Below are 12,467 nucleotides of genomic sequence, written 5' to 3' on the forward strand. Positions count from 1 at the left end.
CTGGACACTACAGTGCTAATAAACAATGGTCACATAAACACCACCCTATACCGGAAACCTACTGACCGCTATTCCTACCTGCATGCCTCCAGCTTTCACCCTGACCACACCACACGATCCATCGTCTACAGCCAAGCTCTGCGATACAACCGCATTTGCTCCAACCCCTCAGACAGAGACAAACACCTACAAGATCTCTGTCAAGCTTTCTTACAACTACAATACCCACCTGCAGAAGTAAAGAAACAGATTGATAGAGCCAGAAGAGTTCCCAGAAGTTACCTACTACAGGACAGGCCTAACAAAGAAAATAACAGAACGCCACTAGCCGTCACCTTCAGCCCCCAACTAAAACCCCTCCAACGCATTATTAAGGATCTACAACCTATCCTAAAGGATGACCCAACACTCTCACAAATCTTGGGAGACAGGCCAGTCCTTGCCTACAGACAGCCCCGCAACCTGAAGCAAATACTCACCAACAACCACATACCACACAACAGAACCACTAACCCAGGAACTTATCCTTGCAACAAAGCCCGTTGCCAACTGTGCCCACATATCTATTCAGGGGACACCATCACAGGGCCTAATAACATCAGCCACACTATCAGAGGCTCGTTCACCTGCACATCCACCAATGTGATATATGCCATCATGTGCCAGCAATGCCCCTCTGCCATGTACATTGGTCAAACTGGACAGTCTCTACGTAAAAGAATAAATGGACACAAATCAGATGTCAAGAATTATAACATTCATAAACCAGTCGGAGAACACTTCAATCTCTCTGGTCACGCGATCACAGACATGAAGGTCGCTATCTTAAAACAAAAAAACTTCAAATCCAGACTCCAGCGAGAAACTGCTGAATTGGAATTCATTTGCAAATTGGATACTATTAATTTAGGCTTAAATAGAGACTTGGAGTGGCTAAGTCATTATGCAAGGTAGCCTGTTTCCTCTTGTTTTTTCCTACCCCCCCCCCCAGATGTTCTGGTTTAACTTGGATTTTAACTTGAAGAGTGGTCAGTTTGGATGAGCTATTACCAGCAGGAGAGTGAGTTTGTGTGTGTATGGGGGTGGGGGGGATGTGAGAACCTGGATTTATGCAGGAAATAGCCCAGCTTAATTGTCATGCACATTGTGTAAAGAGTTATCACTTTGGATGGGCTATCACCAGCAGGAGAGTGAATTTGTGTGGGGGGGTGGAGGGTGAGAAAACCTGGATTTGTGCTGGAAATCACTTTAGATAAGCTATTACCAGCAGGACAGTGGGGTGGGAATAGGTATTGTTTCATATTCTCTGTGTATATATAAAGCCTGCTGCAGTTTCCACGATATGCATCTGAAGAAGTGAGCTGTAGCTCACGAAAGCTTATGCTCTAATAAATTGGTTAGTCTCTAAGGTGCCACAAGTCCTCCTTTTCTTTTTGCGAATACAGACTAACACGGCTGTTACTCTGAAACCTGTTAGGGGGCTTATTCCTTCACCCTCCTACTTCCCTGGTCCTTCTCGCATGAACAGAGAGCAACAATACCCGAAGTCCAAAGGTGCAAACAATTCGATGTTTATTGGGGTGAACTTCCAGCAAGCATGATTCCAGTTTTCTTCCTTAGTGTCCCCCTTCCCAGCTCTGACACCACAGAGCCTTACCTGTGTCCCTGTTCCCATTCCCCCCCCCACTTAGCAAAACATGATTCCAATTTCCCCACCCCCATTCCCTGTTCCCATCCCCCCCCTTACTTCCTGATTGACTGCAGACTATATAGTAAAACTTGAGTTCTGCTTAGCTATACCTTAACCAATCATTTTACTGAAGTTTAACTAACCAATCCTAACATATTGTAACATGATTATTTAACCAATTATATCCCACCACCTTAATTAGTTTACACCCAGCAAAATTAATTATACAGCAGACAGAAACAATCACAGAACCAGACAGAGATTATACAGACAAACAATAGGGAAATGGGGACTACAATGATAGAACAATAGAGAAATGAGGATTTCACAACTACATCTATAAAGACATAAGGGTTTCCCAGCTGTGTCTATTGATAAGTGAGTTCTTGCCAGACAGGATGCTATCAAACTAAGTTTCCTTTTACATTTTCTAGGCACTTCCCTTTCTCTGGAGGCGATAGGCATTATCAGGACAGGACTGTATTCCTAACAGCCCCATAGCACCTTATTTCAATGTGACTAGTTTGGAATGTGAGGATCTGACCGTTCGCTTCCCAGCTTACGGCTGCCTCTGCTGCTTAGCCAGAGATCTTCACCTAAGAACAGGGCCTCAGACTGTCACAGTAAGAGAAGGCCCTTACACCAGCAGACAGTGATTTTGATTCTTTCTTTTATACCTCTGTAACTAGCTAAGTGATAAAAATACACCTAAATTAGAGTATAGGCCTTTACAGACAGGCCTGAATATCTATATCCTAACAATCCCATTGTGAGATCTTCTTTTAAGTTACTGTCTTTCATTGTGAGGACAATTATTTCAGTCTTCCCTTATGCAAACTACATATAGACAGTTTATTCATGCCGGGGGGATGCTGTCAGCTGAGGTCATGGAAGGTAGCATCTTTATGTTATCCTGACTTTTTGGAAATGCTGTATTTGATTTTCAGCAGTGGCTCAAACTGATTCACATTTGCACCTGCAAACATGGCAATCGTGAGATATCAAACTATCCAACTTGCAGATACGCAGACATTTAAATACAAATATTTGCACCTGGAAAAACAGAGGCAAATCCACAGCAACACTGTGTGTGTTTATGCTGTTGTACTAAAAGGAAACAGTTGGTCTGTCCCAGATTGCGGTGCCTTTCAAATCTCAAAGCACTTCACAGAAATATGGACTCATCCCTATTTTATAGATTGGGAAACTGAGGCACAAACCAGTCACAGCAAGTCAATGGCAGAGTCAGTAGCAGAACCGCTATCTCCTGACTCGCAGCCCTGTCCCCTTATACAGCACTGCCTCCCATGCAGCATTGCAGCCTTCATCCTGAGAACCGCGTGCCTCCGAAGTGGCTATTAACAGGGAAACCCCTGACTTTTCCCATACCAGCGGAAGGTCAGAAGAAACAGGGCTTAATCCCTGCTTTTTTTTTTTTTCTCCCAATTGTTGCTGACAAAGCAGCAGCTCAGGCTTTTAATTATCCTTCATCTCCATCAGGGCCTGAGCCCCTCAGTAAGTTGTTCTCACATCCATGCCACAGAGTTTAGCAGCATTTTGAAAGAGAACGTCTTGCATGGACACAGCTTAGCTTTTCTCTTTAGAAGCAGTACTTGTGGCACCTTAGAGACTAACAAATTTATTAGAGCATGCTCGGGGGTTGCATAACTAGTTAGCATGCCAGAGTCTCGTTCGTGGACGTGGCCGTCCTTAGTTGGTGGAGCGATTTGTCTGGTTAATTCCGATAACGAATGAGACTCTGGAATGCTAACTAGTTATGCGACCCCCGAGCATGCTCTAATAAATTTGTTAGTTTCTAAGGTGCCACAAGTCCTCCTTTTCTTTTTATGGATACAGACTAACACAGCTGCTACTCTGAAACCTGTCTTTAGAAGTAGGAGTTCCTCCTCCTGCTGCTATTCTACATCTGAGCAACAGTCTCCAGACCACCCAGCTCTTCAGAGTTTATCTATCCTTGGTCCTTACTGCTTCATCTACTTATGCAGAATGGCTATGTATTTCATGGGGCTTTCGGGAAATCTTCTCTCACTGCAGATCCTGGTGGGCAAGTTGCATTTGCCATATTAGGTGCACCAGCCGCAGGGTGGAGGTTTTTCCAAGTACTGGTAAAATCTCCTCCCTCTGTCCAGTACTGGTTGCCATGAGCAAGGCAGCTGATGCCCACTGCGTCAATTGACTGCACACCACACAGTAATGCCAGTGTTATTGAGACGGATCGCGTGGATTGTGCTATGGCCTGCAGCATCTTGTTCTTCACTGCCATGCAAGCCTCAAACCCAAAAGAGGCTCCAGAGAAGTCTGGTGAAAGGGAGCCATTCCCATAACTTGTATTGGGAAAATTAAGCCATTCTGCCTGGCTTTCAAGAGATCCCCTTGATGGACTGGGGGAACTGATAAGACGAGGAGAAGTCATTACTTTCTCATAGCCTGCATTTCATATATGGAAGGAAGAATGGAGGGTTATTTCTTCGTCCCAGTTTTCACGCACACGCAGAGCCAGTTCTGTAATTCTGTGCTCAGATTATGTTCTATCTTCACCCAGGCAGAACTCCCACTGAGCCAATGAGGAACAGTTTAAAGTTGTTGGCTCGATCATGTTCACCTTCTGTTAAGCTCTACTTTTATACAGAAAACCCCGGCACCATTCCTATCACTCATGGCAGATTTTTACAATCATGTATTCCTATTTTTTAAAAATGTTTCTCTTTCCTCTCTTGTGTGAAAGATCCATATAGGCAGCAGGGCTGACTAACTCTCTCACTGAATTCAGGAAAACAGTGACAATAATTACAGACTGAACAATAAAGTACTTCTTTCCCCTAGCCTCTTTCAAGTAGGGTCATTTTTTGTGCTAACCTGTAAGAACAGCAGGAAAAACATTTTCAGACAGAATATGATATTTAAGTAGATTTAAAGCTCACAAAAGTAGTGTCCCATTTTTTAAAAAAAGCAATAATTGAAATCTGATGGCTTTTGAATCTCTCACTCCAGGATGCAACCACTTCAAAGCAAAGAGATTAAAATGCAGGAAGCTCTCAGTATATTTACATGATCTGGTTAAAAAGTAGTGGGGATCCCAGCATATATGCAGTATACGCATTTTAAAAAAAACAGACAACTGATCTTTTGGAAGGAAAAGTTCTGTTTTTAAATGTCAGCTTTATCCACATGAAAGAATACCTCCCAGAAAAAGCGCTGAACTTTCTCGTGAGTGACAGTGTGCTCTATTGAAATAGACAGGGGGTTGAGCCGGGACTGCATTTACCTGGACCAAGTTCATCCAGAGGAATCATATCACGACTTCCAGCCTTCTCATTATCTACAAAACAGAAGCATTGAAACTAGTCGTACCATGCTTCCTGACATGAAAACAGAGCAGACTGGGATTAATCACAGGGCTGGAGGCAGTAGAGGAGACAATGATTTATTGCACTCAAGATGCTATAATGAGGACACAAGAGGCTATAATGAAACGATATTAAGGTTCTGATAATTCACGAAGAAAGATTCTGAGTTAGGCCCCCAAAGAGCACACTCAACTGATCTCCCTCATGCCATGGCTCTGAATCACATACATTCCTCTATCCAAAGGATGCCACCAACTCGGTGCCCCTCTGAACCACCTATACTTTCTAGAATTTATCTCTGTACCCATCCAAGATGGGATGAGGTTCCCTTCTTTGCCCAGAGACAAGAGCAATCAGTAGGCGATCAAAGGCCTCGAGAGGGTAATTTTAACATTGGTTTCTATTTCCATCATGATCAAAATTAAAAGACTAAGGAAATCAACATGGCCTGGAGCCCTGGAACCATTGGTGTGATTTTTGTCAAATCTGACAAACTAAGCACAGTTGGGTCTGGGTCAGAACTTGGATAGAATACCTCCACTGCAAAGCTAAGTGACACAGGAAACAGGGCTGGTGATTCAACAGAGGGTACGTCAAATAAATCAGCATTGAACAAACGTCCCAGGGCATTGCTGGAGGTGATGCCCTTTGCATGAGATATAACACCAAGATCTGATGACTTGTGGTTAGTACAAATACCATCGACTTACCACAATAGTTAGCCTGCTCCTTGGCTAAATTCCTGCTGGGTAGTTACTTCATGCCTATCTAAAATACTCCCTATAAGCTCCAACTGAACTTTTCATCTTGAACTGGGTATCATACATTTCATGCAGTGGAAGTGATCATTGTCTATATAGTCTGTAATGTCAATTGCTTCAGGATCTTTGGATGAAAGGCACCATAAAAAAAGTGATAACTGATATTTATCCAATTTGAGAAATACACTTAACAGACATGGCAAATAGCAAAAGGAAAATCATTATGGCCCACACCAATGAGCAGAACTGACCTTGGCTTTTATCCACCAGCGGCAGAGTACTGTCGTCATAGCCAGACTTGCCAGATGTACCTTTGGGTCCCTTTGGTGCTGCAGAGACAGACTAGAAGACAAAATGGAAGAGTAAAGGTACTCAAGGTAGTTAAGTCCAAAGCAGACTGCGAAGAGTTACAAAGGGATCTCACAACACTGGGTGACTAGGAAACAAAATGGCAGATGAAATTCATTGTTGACAAATGCGAAGTAATGCACGTTGGAAAACATAATCCCAACAATACATACAAAAGGAAGGGGGTCTACATTAGTTGTTACCTCTCAAGAAAGATCTTATAGTCATTGTAGATAGTTCTCTGAAAACATCCACTCAATGTACAATGGCAGTCAAAAAAGTTAACAATGCTAGGAACCGTTAGGAAAGGGATAGCTAAGATGACAGAAAATACAATGCTACTAATAAATAAATGGTATGCCCACACCTTGAACACTGTGCATAGTTCTGATCATCCCATCTCAAAAGAGATGTAATAGAACTGGAAAAGGTACAGAGAAGGGCAACAAAAATGATGAAAGGTATGAAACAGCTTCCATATGAGGAGAAATTAACAAGACGGACTATTCAGCTTTGAAAATAAATGACTAAGGGGGGATATGATACAGGTCTATAAAATCATGACTGGTGTGGAGAAAGTGACTAAAGAAGTGTTATTTACCCCTTCACATAACACAAGAACCAGGGGTCAACCAATGAAATGAACAGACAGCAGGTTTAAATACAAACAAAAGGAGGTACTACTTCACATAACGCATAGTCAACATGTGGAACTCATTGCCAGGAGATGTTGTGAAGACCAAAACCATAACTGGGTTCAAAAAAATAATTAGATACATTCATGGAGGATAGGTACATCAATGGCTACTAGCCAAGACAGTCAGGGATGCAACCCCGAGCTCTGGGTGTCCCTAGGGATCTGATTTCCAGATGCTGGGACTGGACGACAGGGGATGAATCACTTGATAATTGCCCTGTTCTGTTCATTCCCTTTGAAGCACCTGGCATTGGCCACTGTCGGAAGACAGGATACTGGGCTAGATGGACCATTGATATGACCCAGTGTAGCCGTTCTTATGTTCTGAGAAGCTGCTGCAAACAGAGTAAGAAGTAAAACGAATTTTCTAAAAAAGTTATAACTTGAACAAAATGTATGGAAACCTGTTCACACTCCATCCCCTCTTGATAAACTGATCTTCGCCTGGAATCTAATTTGTGATTCTGGATATTTTTCATTTCTCTGAAGTTTTGCTGACGATTCCTCCTTCTGTCATCACCTGGTTGGGCAAGCCAGTAGCTTCTTTACAGGCCACAGTGAAAGCCAGTTACTTTTCAGATAAAGGAAGTAGCAGCAGCTTCACATAAAAAACAGTCAGATGCCCAACACGCTACATGGACTATGTCCCAAGGCAGCAGCAACATACAAAAATGGGCCAAGTCTTTCCTTGATGCAATGTATATTTGTAGGGATTAGACTTGGTACATCTAAAGTGGAATAACCCCTAAAATGTGGAAGGCACATGCCACAGATCTTCTAGATATGCACCCAGTAACTGTATTTATGATAAAACAATTATAGTAAAATTATGGTATCACTGGAAAACACCAACTTAGAGTTCTTGGTCTACCTGCCATTGTCATTAGTGGGAGTAGGGCCTCAACATGGAGTGAAGGATAAAACACCTTCATGGGGCTTTCTGTGACCACTGATCTGGACTAGGACTCTGCATCTTTACCTGGAAATGGGATTTGTTCCATCCATCCTTCTGTAGGACACTTCGTAGCTCTTTGTAGCTCCAGACCATCTGAAGAACATGAGATGCTGCCTTTGTTTCCCTGGGGGACTGGCTAATTTGTGAGACAAAATTAGAGCCTCAAACATTAGGAATGCAAACTCATTTACGCTAAAACCCATAACTTCCTAGCAGGTCTGTTATTTCTCAAGAAGCAATGCAATATGTGACACTGTAAAAATACATTCTTTGGGCCCAATTCTATAGTGGCTTCTATTAATGTGGGTCCATCTACCTGCATGTGTAAACATACAGTTGCTCAGACAAGAGACAGCTACATAAGCAAGAGGTAGTTAAATATGCAGATGTCTGATTTTCATATGCATAGTGTGCAGGTACAGAGGCCAGTTGGATAACATTGTCCTTTTGCCTAGTGGATTTCAACAGGCATTTATATAGATCAAAGCAGAAGTGCTGAGCACCCAAAACTGCCAAAGAAATCAATACTCAATCACTTCTGGAAAACAAGAACTTAATGTCTAAAGTTGGGAATCCAGAGGCCACTTTTCAAAATTTTGGTCCGAGTATATATAAAAAACTGAATTTAGCTGAAATCAACCAGTGGTTTGAAACACACCCCACAGGACAATGAGGATCAAACAACAAACAAAACTAATTCTCACCTGAAAAGCATTTTCCTTTCATTTTCTGGCTGACTCTTACTTAGGGCTTGTCTACATGGTGCTTTTGTCTGCACCGAGGGGTGCAAATTTTAGTTTGCATTAGCAGGTTGTGCACTAACTGGGCTGCGGGGACTGTGCTGCTGCACACAAAGTTCCCGACTGTGACAACACCACCAACAGTAGGGCACTTTTAGTGCATGCCGGCGCAGTCCACACGGGCCAGTTAGTGAGTGACACACTAGCACAAATTCAAATTTATACCCCTCTGATGTGGACTAAAGCACTATGTAGACAAGGCCTTACTGATGAAAAGGCAAAGGCTAAAGAAATCTCCAGCCAGCCTCTCAACAGTTTGTTGAAAAGGCACTTGTGAATGAGCTCATTTCTAATTGGCTGAAGTACAGAAGGAAGCCCTTCTCCAATCAGGATACAGCTTTTCAACAGGGCTACATGGTACAAATCGTCATTTCAATTATTACTGTTGTCCTTCAGACAGAATGATCACTGCAGATCATTAACCATTTCTTTTAACAGAAATAAAGTTGCATCATTGGCATTTCAGGAATGGAATGTCACAGGATAAAGGTCTCCTGCTTTGCAAACACAGGTCTCAGCTTCACTGCAAATGATGTCTGATAAATGCATGCATAATGCTAAGGCATAAATAAAACAAAGAGAGATTGTACCCTGAAATGACAGAACTTTTTATCTTACTGATTTTATCACCCAACCCAACCCAACCCGACCTGACTCGGGTGGGAGGGGAGGGATAGCTCAGTGGTTTGAGCATTGGCCTGCTAAACCCAGGATTGCGAGTTCAATCCTTGAGGGGGCCATTTAGGGATCTGGGGCAAAAATTGGGGACTGGTCCTGCTTTGAGCAGGGGGTTGGACTAGATGACCTCCTGAGGTCCCTTCCAACCCTGATATTCTATGAACCCATTAAAGTCACTGATGTAGGATTTGTTTTTATTACATGTTTTAAGTGCTTCAGTTACACATCTGAAAGGTCAAGATGTCTGGGCACCATCACAAAGCATCACAGTGGGGTTCGTACAGTATCCTCTTTACTTTGTTTTCTATTCTAGTAAGAAACCTACCTTGACTTGCTGATAGCTACCAGCTTCTGAATGCCCTGTGTCTGGATCAGGGACCTTGCATTTTCTGAACTGTCAGTAATGATTTCATGGATGGTATTCAAGACTGCAACCACTGTATCCTCTTCCAGGTTTTTAGCGGATCTCTGCTGTCTGCTAGGCAAATTTCTTACCAGTTCACCCATGGCATAACTACCTAGATAAGGGGAAGAGCTACCATTAGCCAGACCCAATAATCATTTCAAGAAACAGCTTCCTGTCCTGAAAGCTAAAATATAAGGAAGTTCCCAAAGTCTAAAGATTTTCTAATGTAATTTCCTTGAATCTCAAGGCTATTTCATACTGCATTTATCATTAACTTTCTCAAGATGTTTGAGAACTGATATCTAAAGCAAACTCATTCTGCATAATCAATACTACAGGTATCAGAGGCAAAAAAGTTTGACACATTTATTGAGAATTTCACAGCCAATACATCACACTTTGCTGTGCCTGAGGCAAACAAGCATTCATAAACTGAGGCTAACGTATTAATGCTAATGCACGCACACAACACTTACTCAGCGTAGCCTTGTAAGAGGTCTGCAGGGGCAAGGTATGCAACAGTGCATATATTAACCTTCCCCTGAAAGGTAAGAACGTCCATTTGGCCTTCATGCTCGGCAGCACTGAAGTAAAGCCTCGGTGTCCTGGGCCCATTACTCTCAGATGTGTGTTTGTACCATTTGGTAGCTACAGCTCTACACTGGACGTGGTTTTTATGAAACGTAGGCGTATTAAAGTAGAATTGGAGATTTGTATTGATTAAGCATCAGCATCTGTGCTCTGTATGCAGCACAAACATTTTCTTGCTTGGTGAGGTTACAGTTTAAACAGATCGGGAAAATTGCCCAGGAAATATACTGGGAGACCCACACAAAGGCTTTAATTTGGAGCTCAGCTTCTGCCACTTCCATTTAATGAGTAGTGAGTGCATTTTTGCTAATGTGGATTAGAGTTGGGGAGCATTGCAGAGAAGCTGAGTTTTAAGGGTGATGATCTGAATGGAGAGCACTTGGGTACCGGGCTTCTCGACACAGGGGATAGCACAGGAGAAGGTAAAAGGCTGGAAGTGGGAGGGGTGAGGCAGCGTTCATTGACAGAGCAAAGGGGGCCAGAGGGGGAATCATATCAAATCAAAAAGCCTTTATATTTTTGCAAATTATTTTGAGATCTACTGCAAAGTAAAGATTCATTTCCATTAAATCACACTATGTGCATGTATGGAAACTGGATGGGCTGAAACTTAATTTTCAAATGGCAATTCTTCACTTGGGGCATGCACAAGACTCCTATATAACGCAAATGGAATTTGTATGCAGAATAAACCTCAGCTTCAATACTTGACAAAAGCCTAAACAATTTTACAGTGCCCATGTGTTTATGGGGTCACATTCCTGTAAGAGAAGCTCAGAAGGTACCTATGAGATCCTTATTGCGACGATCCATAGAGAGATTCCTCAGGGCAATTGACACAGCTCTCACAACCTTGTCAGAGTCAGACTGGAGAAGCTCAACGAGGACTGGTAAGCCTCTCTCCTTTCGCACTGTTGCACGGATGTACGTGGACCACTGTGAGCACACAGGAAGAAAAGCAACACACAACATTGTGAATTTAGAGACACATTTTCCTGCATTTCTTTCAGTGTTGGGGTCTGATTTTTTCCAGCATGAAATTGAAGAATTTTCCCTTATGCAAACAGTACTTCCTTATACTCTGCATGGCAACATATCTGTGACTTATCCCACCATCCAAGTCTATTGTGCACCAAGCACGAAAAGGAGGTAGATAGTATTTCATCTTATAGCTGGCGGGGGGGCTGGGGAAGAAATATCATCTGTTCTATAAAATTTAAGAGCAGCAGAGGAAGAGTATAGGCTACTATATATGCCTCAATGGAAAATTTATTCCTCTCCATCAGAAAAGAGGTCACTTAGAGGGAAGAGCAAGACATGTACAGCTCCTGTTATCTTTTAAAAAAATTACTTGTTTCTATTGTTTCATGCATGTTTGTAAATACTTGTATTTTAAAAAGCGTCTTCCTGTTCAAATTAGAGTGGGGAAAAGCACCTTACTCTTCGCAGACTTGTAGTTGCTGTGGATGACCTCACTTTGTCATGTCCAGAGACATTCCAGTATTCTTTGCTAAGAGTGGACTGATCACTGTAGAGGGACGGGGGGGTTTACAGGAAGGCTTTGGTGGCAATTTTGAGATGCGACTCCCAGTGTTATCTGATGAATCAGGACAATACCCAATCCTGGGGTAAATATGGTTACCCAGCTCTAAAAACAAGCACTGCTGAAGAAACCCACAAATGAAAGCAGCAGCAGATAAGTGGTCTAAAAAGTAACACTTGCTCATTTTAAGATTTGCATTCCCTTTAACCGCAATGACAACACTCCAGCCATACAAAATTCTATTTGCCTGGGGCAAGTGAATAGTTGTTTATTCCCCAGAGCATCAGTTTTTATCTGTTACCATCGATCAGCATGGTAAAGAGGGAGAGGAGATTTTGTGCCTGGCCTAGTAAATTCTCATGACAATTTTGCAAGTTGCCAATATTCACAAACACTGTTTGCGAATTCCAAACAGAACTTCCAGGCATCTAGCTTATCTGACAACAGGAAAGATGAGAAATGTCAGAACAACTGGAGAATCAACAGAATTAAGCAATTCTACTTCTGTTTTGTCAGTGTCTGTCTTATCTCCAACATTGCTTGAGTGACATTAGAAAGATGCCAGTTTGGCTTTTTGGAGTTCATGCCTCCCTGTTTACAGGTGAAAACAGAAGGTGAAATTTTCAAAAA

At 42.4% G+C, this 12,467-nt stretch overlaps 1 protein-coding gene across 16 annotated transcripts in view; it reads right to left on the reverse strand.

Moving 5' to 3' along the window:
• Positions 1-12,467, reverse strand: part of ARVCF (ARVCF delta catenin family member) — a 543,783-nt gene that overhangs the window by 16,801 nt on the left and 514,515 nt on the right. For 15 of the 16 annotated variants that reach the window (XM_073313189.1, XM_073313188.1, XM_073313184.1 and 12 more), the window contains 5 exons: positions 11,080-11,230; positions 9,623-9,815; positions 7,844-7,955; positions 6,071-6,161; positions 4,977-5,030 (listed from right to left, as the gene is read on the reverse strand). In XM_073313189.1, coding sequence (XP_073169290.1) covers positions 4,977-5,030; positions 6,071-6,161; positions 7,844-7,955; positions 9,623-9,815; positions 11,080-11,230 — 601 coding nt within the window. The remainder of the gene's footprint in view (positions 1-4,976; positions 5,031-6,070; positions 6,162-7,843; positions 7,956-9,622; positions 9,816-11,079; positions 11,231-12,467) is intronic. The other variant, XM_073313193.1, reaches the window with a different exon arrangement.

The sequence above is a fragment of the Lepidochelys kempii genome, chromosome 15 (genome assembly GCF_965140265.1).
Source record: "Lepidochelys kempii isolate rLepKem1 chromosome 15, rLepKem1.hap2, whole genome shotgun sequence".
Classification (NCBI taxonomy): domain Eukaryota; kingdom Metazoa; phylum Chordata; order Testudines; family Cheloniidae; genus Lepidochelys; species Lepidochelys kempii.